Source organism: Mastigoproctus giganteus, chromosome 6 (genome assembly GCF_048544385.1).
Source record: "Mastigoproctus giganteus isolate SK-2022 chromosome 6, ASM4854438v1, whole genome shotgun sequence".
In the NCBI taxonomy this organism is placed as follows: domain Eukaryota; kingdom Metazoa; phylum Arthropoda; class Arachnida; order Uropygi; family Thelyphonidae; genus Mastigoproctus; species Mastigoproctus giganteus.
The window spans coordinates 160553118-160569375 of NC_143580.1; the positions used below are offsets into that span (position 1 = coordinate 160553118).

Sequence of the window (16258 nt, forward strand, 5' to 3'; positions counted from 1 at the left end):
TGCTAAGAGGGAAAAGGAGGTGATTATCCCTTTGTATAAGGCAATGGTCAGGTGATGCCTTGAGCACTGCATACAGGTGTGGAGGCCTCATTTTAGGAAGGATGTAGAGTTGCTTGAGTTTTAGAAGATTTAGGAGAAGTCTAGTGGTCCTGCCTCTCTAAAATCTACTCATTCACAACCTTCTAGTTGGTAAGCCCTGTTACGCCTCTTTGATGGCAACGAACGTGTAGAGTTGTTCTCTTAGAGATGCCTGGTCAGTGTGAAGAAGGAAAGAACAAACCCCCCCAGCACTTTATTAAATATGGCAACACGACAAAACAAGAGACCCTCTGTCCCCAGCAGGCTTTCACTCTCCCTCTTATGGCAGCTAAGACTGCAGTAATATTCAGATCAGCATGGGTTTGTTAAGGGGAAGTCTTGTCTGACCAAGTTGATTGGATACTATGATGCGGTCACAAAGGAACTGGATGCAAAAAATAATTTTGATATCATATACTTGGATCTTAGGAAAGCTTTTGATACTGTTGCACTTGGAAGACTACTCTACAAATTGGAGCAGTATGGCATTAAGGGCAAATTGCTGCTATTGATAAAGGGATGGTTGAGTGGAAGAAGACAGAGAGTGGTAATCAATGGACACTGCTCTTTGTGGACTAATGTTATTAGTGGAGTACCCCCGGGGGTTTGGTGTTGGGTCGATTGTTGTTTTCTGTATTTATTAATGATATTGATGGAGGTATATTAGGCTTAATGTCTAAGTTTGCAGACAATACAAAGGATGGCAGGGTTGTTAATGACAGTATGCTACTGCAACAGGATGTATGAAAAGTTGAGCAGATGGGCTGAGCGGTGGCAAATGAAGTTTAACCTTGACAAATGTAAAGTACTACATATGGGAAACAGCAACCCCAGAGCAACGTATCAACTCTGTGGTACTACATTGACAGTGGTAGAGAATGAAAAGGACCTGGGGGTAATTGTGCAGTCAGATATGAAGTTTTCTAAGCAGTGCAGGCAAGCTGCAAGAGTAGCTCATGGTGTCTTGTCAATGATATACAGGAATTTTTCTAGCAGGGATAAGGAGGTGATTATCTCCTTGTATAAGGCAATGATCAGGCCACACCTTGAGAACTGTATACAGGTCTGGAGGCCTCATTTTAAGAAGGATATAGAGCTGCTGGTACGAGTACAGAGAAGGGCAACAAGATTAGTGAATGGAACAAAGGGTTGCCCTTATGAAGAATTTGCAAATTACAGAGTCTGGAGACTAGGCACCTGTGAGGTGATCTGATTGAGGTGTATAAGACCTTGAATGGTTTGAGCAAGCTCAATGCTGGTTGGATTCCTCCTCTTGCTCAGGCTAAGAACCTGAGGGGGAGCATAGATTCAAATTGAGGAAAGACAGTTGTACAATAGATGTGCATAAGTTTGCCTTTAGCCAACGGATGGCAGATTGCTGGAACAAACTTCCATCTGTCTTTGTAGAAGTTGAAATCTTAAGTAAATTCAAGGCAAAACTAGACAAACATTTGGGTGAAATGGAAAGGTTTTTTTTTTTTTTCTGATGCTGTATAAGCTTGCTTTCTTGCATCATATGCCTCTACTAATACTAAATGTTAATGCTAATGTACAGAGAAGGGCAACACGATTGGTGAGTGGAATGAAGGGGTCCTCTTACCAAGAAAGGCTTAAGTTTTGCAAATTGCAGCAGCTGGCGACTAGGAACCAAAGAGGTGATCTGATTGAGGTGTATAAGGCCTTGAATGGGTTGAGCACAAAGAATTCTGATGAGATTCTTCCGCTTGCTCATATTATGATCCTGAAGGGGCATAGATTCAAATTGAGGAAAGAAAGTTGTAGAATAGATGTGTGGAAATTTGCCTTTGGCCAACAGGTGTTTGATTGAAGGAACAAACTTACATCTGCTGTTGTTGAAGTTGATGGCTTAAATAAATTCAAGGAGGAACTGGACAAACTTTTAGAGGGGAATGGATGTGTGAAATTCGTTTTTTTTTTTTTTTTTTTTTGCTGATGCTCATACGCTTGCTTTTTTGCATCACATTACTACTAATATATCACTATATCACACATTGTGGAATTTTGGGGAATGAACTGGCTAAATAAACTACAAAAAATCCAAACACCTTACATTTTTTTTTTAACCAATATCCCTCTTCCAGCCTCAGATTGTTTTGAACAATGGAAACACTATAGCATGCTCGAACCAACAGTAAGCTTTTTCGGTTTAAACTAGATCCGAAAATTTGGCATTCCAATGTCTGTACGTTATGGTGAAAAGAAATAATCTTTGCCTTGTAGAATAAATTTCAAGATAGTTTGTACAAGTTATTAGAAGAGAATGGACAAATGAAGTGATAAAAAGGGGGGGGGGGGGTGTAGAGAAACCAAAAACTAATTTTAATGTTAACAAAAGGAAAAAAAAAAAAGAAAAACACCGTGTGTACCCTGTGTGCATGAAAGATGTTTTATTTTATGTAAAAACATCCTTGACTTGGACGAGGTTAAAGGGGTTTAGTATGAAAACAATCTGAACACAGTGAACATTTTAAAGCCTTTATTTTATTTTATTTTTTTTCCGACAGTTTCATGAATTTGAGGTTACAAAACTACATGTTCACTAGGTAATTTACTTACAATGGGTTTGTGATAGCTAAAATATATACATACACTTGAGATTGTAAAGAGTGTAAATGTCTTTGAAGCACAGCATCAATTATAGTTCCATGATTAGCAGTCGATACAGAGCTAGACATATTTAACATTATTCCAAATTTATTTTCTAAGAAATCAGTCAAAGGTCTGGATTGAGTATCTGCAAAATTAATGTTGAAATCTCCACTTAGTATCATTGGTATTTGGTCACATTTCTTGTGAGAAAATTGTAGCAATTCAGCTCCTTCAATTGTGTAAGGAAGTGAAACGAAATGAATGAATTCAATGATGTAGTAGTGGCATGTGATGCAAGAAAGCAAGTGTAATGAGCTTATGCAGCATCAGCCAAAAAAAAAAAAAAAAAATCACACCAGTTCCTCAAATTTATTCAACCTATCAACTTCCATAACGACAGATGGAAGTTTGTTCCAGCAATTAACCACCCGCTGGCTAAAGGCAAATTTCTGCACTTCTATTCTACATCTATCTTGAATTGTCCTATGAATATAGTACCCATTTTCACAGCTTTCTCTCCAGCTTGCAGCTTAGTTTGCATCATTGTGTGTAGTTTACATTAGAGCCATTGATGCTTTTAGGGAATTAAGACATCGTTGGTGTATTTAAATATTGATTTCAGAATGTACTATTACAGACTTTATTCTCTGTGTTGAATAAAATTAGGAATGCTCAAACAATTCAGTTAAAGTTGAAATAGTAAAAAAAAAACTAACTCTGCTTTTTTTTTTTTTTTTTTTTTATACAGGTACCCCAATTTTGTATTTACAAAAGTGGAATACCCCATTATAATGTAGCTATGACTTTGTTATAATCAAGTGTCTCATTTTATTGCCAAGTGGTCTGGTCAGCATACCAATGACCAGTGGTGAGCTATAGTGGGCTCGCGAGAGCCCATTGTTATTTTTTTTTTTGAAGATTTGCGAGCCCATTGTTGAGACGATCATTTATTTTACAAATGAAATCCTGGATGCAATTTGAGAATCCACAGCGGAAACTACGGTGGGGTGAACAAAGCCCCATTCCCAGCACTTTAATGGCGCAATCAATCAATTATGTATTTTAAAATCGCTTCATTTTTGATTTAATTACAGTCGGACCTCTATTTAACGAAGTTTTTTATAGCGAATATTTTTATTCCCCTTGGTAATTACATTTAAAATAGTTTCTGCTGAACGAAGAAAATTTCTGTATAACGATGGATTAGGAGGGACAACTTTGTATTTTTTTTAATTTTTTTTTATGTGAAACCCAAACACGAGAGGTATTAGAACCTATAGTACTTAGTACCGTGCTTGAGTTGGAGGTTGAGAAGACGAAAGAAGATATTTGTTGACATTGGACTTGAACTTCTGTAGATTGTAATTTTTTCTGGAAGACAAGATACAATGGATTTATGATAACTGAAGTAAGAGATGTATACTTGCAAGTGCCATATCTAAATATCTCTTTAAAATAGCACCAATTGATGTACTGATCTTGTATTTGAAGCAACATACACAATGAAATGGAACCTAACAATGAAATGTAACAAAAATGTGAGACGAAAAAAGAAATTGTTGACAAATATTTGTATAGTTGCAATCATACTTACTGCAGCAGTAACTTCAGGAAGCATGATTGTGACGTCATGCTATTCAAAGATTCTAAAAAGTTAGAACTCCATAAAAACCTTAAAAACCTTGTTTATCTGCATGGTTAAAGGGTAATAAGCCGTGTCTGTCCAACTCCCTAAATCATCCCCTGACTTGAGATGTCACACCGGTCACAAAAAATGCGTCATGTGCTCTAATCACACTACTAGTAGTGCGAGCGTGGGAAGCACCTCTAGCGGAAGCCGCGGATGACGTCACTTCCATGACTGATCAAATTTACTCAGTAGAAAGTGGAAAAACAGCGAGCCCATTGTTAAAATATTCACAGCTCACCACTGCCAATGGCTGAAGTCAGCTAAGGCCTCCTGTATTCAGCAACCATACTCAGTCCTGAAACTCCTTTTTTGTTGCCCCTGTTATATGTTATCTGAAATGGTTACCCATAAAAGAGTTACTCTTTAGAAGGCCACCTGGACTTTATGGTCATGTTATATCTACTCACAGCCAAAGATAAAGACCTCAATGCATGCATCTAGTATAGCTTCAGACCATAATTTGCAAGGGGATTTTAGGTAACATTTTTCAGTTTTAAAAATGCATCTTATGGTCAAAAAATGTGTGTGCATTTAAAGAAAAAAACACACTTTTTTTTTTTTTTTGCATTAAAACAAAACTGTATTTTATTTTTGAATTTTGTACCTTTTTTCACAACTATATAAACTTTATTTGATAATTCATGCTGAATTAGACAATGTGATTTATTGTTCAGAAACCAACATCCTCCGATTCTTGATTGCTAGTGTTTGGACTTGTATACATCTTTTTATTTATTTATTTATTTATTTTTTTGTTTTAATTTTTCTTCCATGCTGTATGAACTTTATTTTTCAGGTTTGCAATCATCCTGATTTATTTGAAAGGAGAGAGGTAAAATCTCCATTTTTAATGAAGATGGAAACTCAGATTCTCCCAAAGCTTTTATATGAAGAAAGTAAGTATTTTGTTTCCGAATATTGTTTATATATATTATTTTGGGAATAGCAGATAACTATAGCTCTTGCCAAGTTTATGGCACAGAACAAAATATGTGCAGAATTTTAGTCAATCAAAATTGAGTCTATAATCCAGTGCAATGTGAATGTCCATTATCAGCTGAAACTTACTTGTTTCTGAAGTTAAACTGCCAAATAAAAAATGGGTTTTTGTCAGATGTTAAAACTGAAGTTTTACTTAGTCAAGGAAGAAGAAATTGTTTCTTGTGTAATAGCATTTTGTTAAAAGGAAGCTGAAAATGAAACTCATTTTAAAATTAAACTTCTGTGATAACGGGATTGTTCAAACAAAGCACATATTGAATAAACAATGATTCTTTAAATATCCCAAATCTCCTAAAAAAGTATTGTTATATTCATCCCATAACTGAAATCAATTTTTTTCAGTGCATAATATATAGAACTATAAATAGAACTTCATATAAAAACTCATTTCATGTCAAAAATTAAGTATATTTAACGAAAATGCCAAGTTTAAAGTAAAGAAGGGTTATAAAAAGACAGGCATATTAATGGAGTAAATATAAATCCGGTTGTTCTAATTTTAAAATAAAAAAAGCAACAATAATAGGATATTCATCAATACAGAGAAAGTGGGCAGTTAGATGAAATGCTTAATAGCTCTCACATGGTAAAAGAAAACTGAGAATGTTAACCCATTAATTGACAGTAGGTCATTGATATTTCCTGAAAGTAACGAGTGCCCATTTAATTATATACCATGCAGGAAGAAGGATGGGATTTGTCGAAAATATACTTCTAATATACAGGGTGTCTCAAAAATATTGGTACAAACATTTAGGGGAGGTAGGTAACATCTAAAGGAATGTGAATCGCATAGGAACCCATAACCAGAAACGTCACTGTAAGTCAGCACATGCCGCTGTTCATCAGTTCGGGGAGAGGGAAAATTTCTGGTTTACTCATTCAAGCAGTAGTCGCCGCACAAAGAGCATGCATCGATATACGAACTGTGAGCTGGCAGACATGCAGCACCTAGTGTGTGGATTAGCAGAGGGCCCACACGGTGTGCCCCCCCCCCCACCATGTGGCACAACATCGCTTCACACTAAATGTGTGGGCAGGTATGGTCGGTGACTGCTTAGTCGCACATACCTGTTACATACCTTAGTCGCACATACCTGTTACCATCCCGCATGAACTTCGCTAAATATCGGATCTTTCTTGAACAAGTTCTACCAGGGTTACTTGACGATGTTCCAGCAAATGTGAGACGTAACATTTGGTTTCAACATGACAGGGCGCCTGCCCATTATGGAAGGTGTATTCGTGACCATTTGAACAGGCGTTTTGGGTGTCGATGGATTGGCTGTGGTGGACCCGTTGCCTGGCCCCTACACCTGATTTATAGAGTCTTCATTTCTTTCTGTGGGGGCCCTCAAATCTATCGTGTATGAATCGCCTGTGGAGACGGAAATGGATCTCTTGGTGAGACTCGTCTACACTGCTGCTACTGTCAAATAAACTCCAGGTGTGTTCAGCCGTGTCCACCAAACCATGCTGCATCGGTGTCACGCATGCATAGTGTCTCATGGTGGAACCTTCAAGCATCTGTTGTAGCATCATGAAATGCATGCATCTCGTACTCCATTGTTAATATTATGTCAAATAAATGTTTGCCACTAATTACTGTCTTGTGTCATTTCTGCTTCTTGTGCCTCTGCTACTACTTTCCCGTGACGGTTATGGGTTCCTATTTGATTCACATTCCTTTAGATGTTACCTACCTCCCCTAAACGTTTGTACCAATATTTTTGAGACACCCTGTATAGTGCCAACCAGATAACAGGAAATTATCATGAAGAAATGAACTAGATTAATTTTGAGAAATTAAGAAATTAAACATCTAGCAGTATTTTAGTAATTGACACTGCTCCATATAATAATATTTTAGGTAAAAAAAAAAAAAAAAGTTAAATCAGATGCAGATCTTAATCCAGTTGAATTACTATGGATAAAAACCAAACAATTGCCACTGCCAATAAAATTATCTTAAAATTGGACGAAGTTATAGAATTATTTATTAAGAAGCTTTTGAAAATTGACAGTGATATGGGAAGAATGTTGCAAATATGTTATTCACATTGAAGATGAATGCGTGATCAGTCCATTAGTTACTGATGAGAATATTGAAGTTTTCATTATAAAGTTTAATGAAGAAACTAGTTCACCCAATGAGGTCAGTGAAGGTGAGTCATTCTAAAAATAATACCTATTGTACAAAATAAATTTTTATTTCTAAAACTCTGTGCTGTGCTCAGTATTCTGTTTTTAATAAACTATACAGTTTAAATTATTAAAATCTGCATATTTGACAGATACATAGCAGCAAATTTATAGTTTTAAGCCTAATACACTAAAAAAGCAAACTCAGATTTTTCTCTGCTAAATGAAAAGAGATCTTTTTAAAGCATTTCTTGTAGTATTGAAACTTTTGCTTAGAATTTTTATTTTGATTTTTAATCTATATATGCTTAAGTGTACTAAATCATTTAAATAAAATAAATTTTAGTAAGTTGAAATCATTGTTTGAAAATGCAAATACAGTGGACCCCACTTTACGATTGGTTCACTGTACGATCAAATCACTTTACGATGGACTCTCCAGAACAAAATGCTGTTCACTATAAGATATGTGGTAAGCGATGGTCATTGTGATCACGTTAGAGAATTTAATTTTAATTCTATTAAATGGTGATTCTAAAATAGGAGGAATATTATCCACAGATAAAGATATAAAGCAAAATTTTGCACTTTATTAACTTAACAATTAACAAAATTCAATGATACATGAAAATTGGAAGAATATTTTCCACAGGTTAGCAAAATAAAAATCAATTTACACTTATGTACATAGCTTAATTAATGCATGCTAACTAACTGATATTTCTGTTCACTGACATTTTTTTGGTTGTAAAATATAAGCAATCAATAACAAAGAACATGGCATGCACAAATTGCAACTAACACAGTATGTGCAAGTGAGATATGGAGTAACAAGTTTATGAAGCTTAAAAAGTAGGAATGAAGACAAGATTCTGGAAATTTATTTATTTTTTATATGATTAAAGATTTCAGTGAAGGGGAAACACATTTCACTATAATAAATAAAAATCCACAGAATTCCAGCTATCAGTATTATCACAAATGCAATAAGATCAAGTTTATGGCCCATTTATAATAGATTGTACTAACAGATCTATTAATCTATTTTTTGTTAATAGATTATTAACATCTATTAATCTATTTTTTGTTTGTTTTATGGCCACTGCCATAAAACAATAAACTTATGTTTTATGATTTGAATTAGTTTCCTAAATTTTGATTCTATAAAGCGACTGATTGCGGTGGACTTGAGATTGTCTCTGACCGAACTACGTGATCCTTCCTCTCAGCTAATAGCAGTGTTTGTAAACGTGTTGGCTGCATGTTTTGTTTTTGCATCCTTAGTTGAAGATATTAGTTTTAATCAATTATTTTTAATCAATATGTACAGTTTCCATTATAAAAATCGCCTTTTAGAAAAATAAATAGCTTAGTTGTGTAGTGAATCAACTTCCAAAGTCTTGGAATGAGTTACCGAAAAACAGTGTTATTGGGTTCACATGATATTTTCACTATACTGTGGTTTCTCTGGAGCAGATTAATATCGTAAAGCGGGGGTCCACTGTACTACTCTATCCACAAGAAATGCATCTTTCCCTAAAGCGATAATGAGAAGAATCCTTGCAGAGAACTGTACTTGCAAACTTGCCCCAACCTGTAATTTGTTGGATTAATAAATGGAGTTGGATTAATAAATAAAAGGTTACATCATGATCTAACATGAGTAGAATTTGAATTAACATTTTTGGAAGGGCAAAATGATTGCATAGAAATAATATTATTTCTATGCAATGATTCTGCACTTGTGTAGTATTTGTATTTAAAGTATACTTAAATTATATCCAAACTGCACTCTTTCTGCAAGATATCTTAATAAGTGGGTATCAGGGAATAACTCTCATTGGTTAAAGGACAGGGTTTAAAGTGTAGCCTGAATTTACTGTATCTGTGGTTATCATGAAAAATAGTCTGAGTGTTGGTACCGTAGAATTGATTTATTTCGAAAGCTCTCAGTATCAGCTATGTTATCATTGTTCAACAAAAATGTTTTTAATTACTTCACAGTTGTTACTTCTGTACATCTTAATGAATCTGATATTTTTTAGATTGCATTTTATAAATGAAGTCTTTGAGAGGCAAAAACTTTTTTGAAAGTTCAACTTTTTCAGATCACCCAGGTTCTATACAAAAATACTATACATAAAACAGCCCATTAGCATCAGATCAAATCATTTAGGATTGTGGTTCTTCCCCCCCTTCCATTGCCATTGCATCATATTCCTACACTTCCACAAATATGTAATCATGCATGTGGAAGTGTAGAACAGATTTCCTCTTCAGATGCTCAGAATGAGAGTGCCCAGCAAAGAAATCTGTTTATAGATAAAAAGCCAAGGTGCGTTGCACAGCAGATGTATATACTTAGGGATGGGAATCTAGTCCTGACTACAAACCTCATCCTTACATTTAATACACCATTATTTCCTAATGAGATTATAAAGCTGATCATCTGGACTGCACAATAGGACCATAGGTTCCAAAAATAAAGGTGTTTCAAGTGCCAGAAATATGGATATTCACAAATAGCCTGCCATGATGCCTTAGCATTTGCAAATTATGGTGCAAAAAACCATGAGTAAACATGAGTTAATGCTGGTGGGTAAACCATGAGATTACCCACCAGCATTAACTGCCAAAGTGAGCACCCCCACCTACTCTCAAGCATGCCAGAGGTGGAAGGAAGAAAAAAAAATACAATTAGCATTAGCAAAGGCACATGATGCAAGAAAGCAAGATTATATAGCATCAGCCAAAAAAAAAAAAAAACCCTTATTTCACCCATCCACTCGCTCCAAATGTTTGTCAAGTTCTGCCTTGAATCTATTTAAGCTATCAACTTCTACAACGACAGATGGAAGTTTGTTCCAGCAATCAACCAACCCGCTGGCTAAAGGCAAACTTCTTCACTTCTATCCTACAACTGTCTTTCCTCAGTTTGAATTTATGCCCTCTCAGGCAATTATTCTGAGCAAGAGGAAAAATCCCCTCAGCATTGAGCATGCTCAACCCATTCAAGGCCTTATACTCAATCACCTTGCAGGTGCCTAGTCTCCAGACACTGTAATTTGCAAAACTTTTCTTTATAAGAGCAACCCTTTGTTCCATTCACTAATCTTTGTTGCCCTTCTCTGTACTTGTTCCAACAGCCCTACACCCTTCTTAAAATGAGGCTTCCAAACCTGTATACAGTACTCAAGGTGTGGTCTGACCATTGCCTTATACAAGGGGATAATCACATCCTTATCCCTGCTAGAAAAATTCCTGTATATCATAGACAAGACTCCATGAGCTACTCTCGCAGACCATCTGCACTGCTCGAAAAACTTCATATCTGCCTGCACAATTACCCCAAGGTCCTTTTCATTTTCTACCATCTGTCAGTGTGGTACCACAGAGTTGATACGTTACGCTGGGATTTCTGCTTCCCATATGTAGTACATTTACATTTGTCAATGTTAAACTTCATTTGCAACATCTCAGCCCATCTGCTCAACTTTTCTAGATCCTGTTGCAGCAATGTACTGTCATTAACAACACTGCCAACCTTCGTATCATCTGCAAACTTGAACATTAAGCCTGATATACCATCATCAATATCATTTATAAATACAGACAACAACAATGAACCCAACACTGAACCCTGAGGGACTCCACTAATAACATTAATCCACGAAGAGCAGTGTTCATTGATTACCACACTGTCTTCTCCCATTCAACTATCCCTTTATCCATAGCAACAATTTGCATCCAATGCCACACTGCTCCAATTTGTGCAGCAGTCTTCCATGTCCAACAGTATCAAAGGCTTTTCTAAGAATCAAATATATGATATCAAAGTTATTCTTTGCATCCAGTTCCTTTTGTGACTACATCATAGTATCCAATCAAATTAGTCAGACAAGACTTCCCCTTAACAAACCTATGCTGTGTCAGAACTATAACTGAAGTCTTGTCTTGATGATCCGGCAATGCTTCTTTAACCAGTGCCTCCATTAATTTCCGGCGCCTCTGTAGCCAGGTGGGAAGGAGCAGCAGTGCTTAGCACACGCTTCTTAATTAGACCGGGGTTTGAGCCCGGCACCACCAAATACGGCGGATACAGAAAGGTCAGGGAATGACCACCGCATATCCCGGAGCAATATGGCCTTAGTTGCTAATGTTCCTAAAAACCAAATAAACAAACAAACAAACAAACCATTAATTTCCCTGGAACAGAAATTAAACTAACACAGTCTGTAATTAACTGTCTCCCTTTGATCCTCTTTTGTTGATTGCACATCTGCACATCTCCAGTCCATGGGTACCTTCCCTGAGTCCAGGGAAGCTCTCATAATTATGGCTAAGGATTTGCTTACTTCCTTTGCCACCTCCATTAATATAACTGGATAGATTCCATCCACCCCAGGTGCCTTGTGTTTATTTTTTTTTCTCTCAGTCATTACAAGATTATCTAGCTTACTGCCAGAGTTGAATACACCTCTGACATTCCCCTCCCTGAATAACTCCTCATGTGTGAATGTCGATGCAAAATATTCATTTAGTTTGTTAGCTACTGAGCAGGATCATGAACAGTTGAACTATCGATATCAAGTGGACCAATCTGATTCATCCCCTTCCTTCTAGAGTTTACATAAGTAAAGAACTTTTTGCTGTTTTTCTTTGCATCCTTTGCCAAAGATTTCTCGTAATCTGCCTTCGCCTGCCTAACCTCCTTTGTAACCTGGTTACAGACCAGCTTATGTCTGTCATAGGCTCTGTGTCACATGTTAATTTATATGTATCCCATGATTTTTCTTCTCTGTCATGTCTAATTAGTTCATCTGATATCCATTTAGGTCTAAATCTTGAACAATATTTCTTTTTTGTATGAAAAGCCTAGTAGCTCCAAAGATTAATTCTTTGAATTCTTCCCATTTTGAATTTGCTGTTGGTAACATCATCAGTTGGTTCCACTGTATAGAATTTAAGTACTGTCTCAGACCACCGTAGTCACCTTTACGAAAGCAGAAACCCTTCCCTTTACCCTTGATGGTAGTTACCTCTTTGAGTAAATTCCACTTCAGCACCCAATGACTAAAGGCAGAGCTGAACATCTATAGGAAAAGCAGTTAAACTTATAAATAGCAATAAGGCAACATTATGTTGAAAATGTTGCCAAGAAATGTTCAGTTAGGACTCAAACAGAAATTATCACATTTGCCGGCTATTTGTTGAGCTTAGAAAATCCAGTGCAGAAATATCAGTGAGCTTCCACTCCAATTTCAATACCTCTTTTTGCTCTTGCACTTCCAAAATTGAGCACTAAATTAACAGTATAGAAAACTGAATCACCCATGCTGGTGCAAGAAAAAAATGTATGTTAAAATCAAGGAAGTAAATGATGATTTAGTCTTGAAACTCTTTGCGGAGGTAGAAATGGACACAGGACAGTGTACATACTTCTCCGAAAAAGATAAATCCAGGATTAAAAAAAACTGAACCTTCAGCACTTCGGGAGCCAACTGATAGATCCACCAAGCCCAAGTAATGACTAAATTCCTACAGTGGAATTGATCTGGATTCCTGCAAAATGCAGAATAAATCAAGGTACTCCTCTAAAAGCATGGACCAGCATGCTTTTGCTTACAGGAAACTTATCTAAAGCAGATGATGACCCCCCCCCCCCCACTATGCATAACACACCATTTTTCATAAGAATAAAATTGCAGATAATGCTCATGGAGGAGTCTCTACCCTTGTGGGCATCCAGACCCCAATTCAGCCCTTGCTACTTGCAACCAACATAGTGGCTGTTGCAGTTCGCTACCATGGGATTTTTGTTAATAGTCTGCCCTATTTATTTGCCACCTGGGACTGATATCTACCTGAAAGACCTTGATGATCTTGTAATTCAGTTGCCTTCCCATTTCTTACTTCCTGGGGATTTTAATGAACATACCACCCTGTGGGGTAGTGCTGACATCAATGAAAGGGAATGAGTCATAGAACATATGCTTACTGACAATGTCCTCTCCATCCCAAATGTGGAAGAAACATCTTTTTCCACAATTAGTCTTGAAACTCTTTGCGGAGGTAGAAATGGACACAGGACAGTGTACATACTTCTCCGAAAAAGATAAATCCAGGATTAAAAAAAACTGAACCTTCAGCACTTCAGCACTTAGGAGCATCTACCTGTACGTTTTCTGCCATTAATCTTTCTATCTGCTCCTCTCCTCTCCTCCCTTCACTTGGGAGTTGGAGGAAAACCCATATGTAAGTGATCACTTCCTTGTGATAACCAACATAATTAATGGAATCTGTGTCTTCCTGCTAGATTACCATAGTGAAAGATTGATCAGGCTGACTGTAATGCCTTTCAACATCTGGCAAATTTTGACATTACAGCAAAAAAAGGCTGAAAACAAAGCTTGGGGGATATTCTTGCGACAGGATACCATGGCCAACCTTATAGCCTTTAAGTATGCATGAACCGAAGCATGCTACATTTGCCATCAGAGTCGAAAGGAATTGTAAAATTCGTTTTAATGGTGCAAAAATGTCAATGGTTCACATCATTTATCACCCAAATGACCAATGTTAAGATGGTCTGAGAAGAAATCTGGAAAATGAAGAGAAAATACACAGCATGCCACCCTGTCAGTCCTGGAATATAATGGATGCACTATTACAGACTCAACTATAATAGCCAGTGCTCTTGGGGAGACGGCACCTCCGTAGCCAGGTGGGCAGGAGCAGCAGTGCATAGCACACACTTCTTGATTAGACAAAGTTCGAGCCCGTGACCACCAAATACGGAGGATGCGGAAAGGTCATGGAATGACCACCGCCATATCCCCGGAGCAATATGGCCTTAGTTGCTGATGCTCCTAAAAACCAAATAACTAACAAGCTCTTGGGGAGACATTTTTTAACAATCTCAGCAGCATCATCATCATATTCTGCAGAGTCTGTTCCTTAAACACAAAACTGAAAAACAAAAAAAAAAAAAAAAAAATCCTTAAATTTTACATCCAAGGGTGTTTCCCATAAAATTGGGCCATTTACCAAAAACAACCTTCTCACCCTTATGAAGGCTATCACCCTTTGACCAGAAACCATTAAACACTGTTCATCAAAATCCGCGGATCTCCTGGTCTTCCTATACAACAGAATCTTCATCAAGGGACAGTTTCCGGATTCCTGTTGCAAGGCAACTGTTCTTGCTTTTACTAAGCCAAGAAAGAATCCTAAATCTCCAAAAAACTATCTTCCTATTGCTCCAAATAGCTCTTTGTGCAAAATATTTGAGGGAATGGTCACCATTCGTCTTTTATGGTACTTAAAATTGAATGACTTTCTCTCCTACTTTCCGTGCATTTTCCAAAGGAATAGACCATTTGGACCATTTACCCTGGGAACATACCCTTCTATTCAAGTTGCTTTCCTAAAAAGAAAGCACCTGGTGTCCATCTTCTTTGACATGAAAACAGCAGACAAACATATCTTGAAGATTTGGTATTTTAAAAGATCTTTATAACCTCAGTCTAAGAGGTCACCTTCCTGTTTTTATTAAAAACTTCTTAAAAACTTCAATGGTGACCCGTTGTCTTTTCGAAGTTCGAGTAGGAGAGAGGTACCCTCTCCCCCAAGAGAAGGGGGGGAGGGTACCTCAAGGATCTGTCAAGTGCTCCACTTTATACCATTCAGGTAAACTCCATTACCAAAACAACTTCCTTCAACTATAAACAGTGCACTCTATGTAGATAACTTCAGCATATTTTCTCAATCTTGCAGTATGAGGGTTATTGAGAAACAGCAAAAGTTATTGACCATCTTAACTCCTAGAACGTGGCAAATGGTTTGGGTTCTCACCAGAGAAGACCATTTGCATCCATTTTTTTTGAAAGCCTTCACCCCAAATCCGAATTAAGACTTGAACAAAGCACCATTCCAGTAGTAATGGAGATGAAATTCTTGCGACTGATAATTCTCCAGCACATTTTTATTAGTTATATGCACAAAATGCATGTTGGGGCTTAACATTCTCTTTGCTCTCTCTCTTGTACTTCTTGGGGTGCAGACCGATGCACTTTACTCCATCTGTATCGTGCAATTGTATGTTCAGAATTAGATTGAGTCTCAGGTATATTTGCCCACTAGAAAGAGCATCCTTCGGTGGCTTGATCCCATTCACTATCATGCCATTTGTATTTGCTACTGGTGCATTCAGAGTATCACCTGTCCAAAGTCTGAAGCAAATGAACCATCTTTGTCGCTTCAGTGAAAACAGTTGTCTCTATAGTAATCCTTTCAGCTGAACTCCCTGCTAGATCACCTCACATTTACATCTGTTTTTTACCACAATGGGAAAATCTTTATAACACACATGACTGTCAACCATCCATTTGGTATTTGTGTCCAAGAGTTACTCAGAGAGCTTAACATCGTCAAAGCAGTCCCTTCCACCCTGACATGCTGAAACTCTCGCATGTGACTTCTCCATGAACTACATGAAGTCTGCTGCTCCACCTGCCTTCTGACTTCTTATCTATGTATACAGGTGGCTTGAAGTCAGAATCATAAGTGGGATCTGCAGTTGTCTTTTCTGACTATAGTATATCTGAGTATATTCCCCCTCAATGAGGCGCCTCCGTAGCCAGGTGGGAAGGAGCAGCAGTGCGTAGCACATGCTTCTTGATTAGACCGGGGTTCGAGCCCGTCACCACCAAATACGGAGGATGCGGAAAGGTCAGG

General features: G+C 37.3%; 1 protein-coding gene across 1 annotated transcript in view; it reads left to right on the forward strand.

Annotated features, from left to right (window-relative positions):
• Nucleotides 1–16258, forward strand: part of Ino80 (chromatin-remodeling ATPase INO80) — a 672466-nt gene that overhangs the window by 380001 nt on the left and 276207 nt on the right. The window contains exon 22 of the mRNA XM_090376565.1: nt 5175–5274. Coding sequence (XP_090232691.1) covers nt 5175–5274 — 100 coding nt within the window. The remainder of the gene's footprint in view (nt 1–5174; nt 5275–16258) is intronic.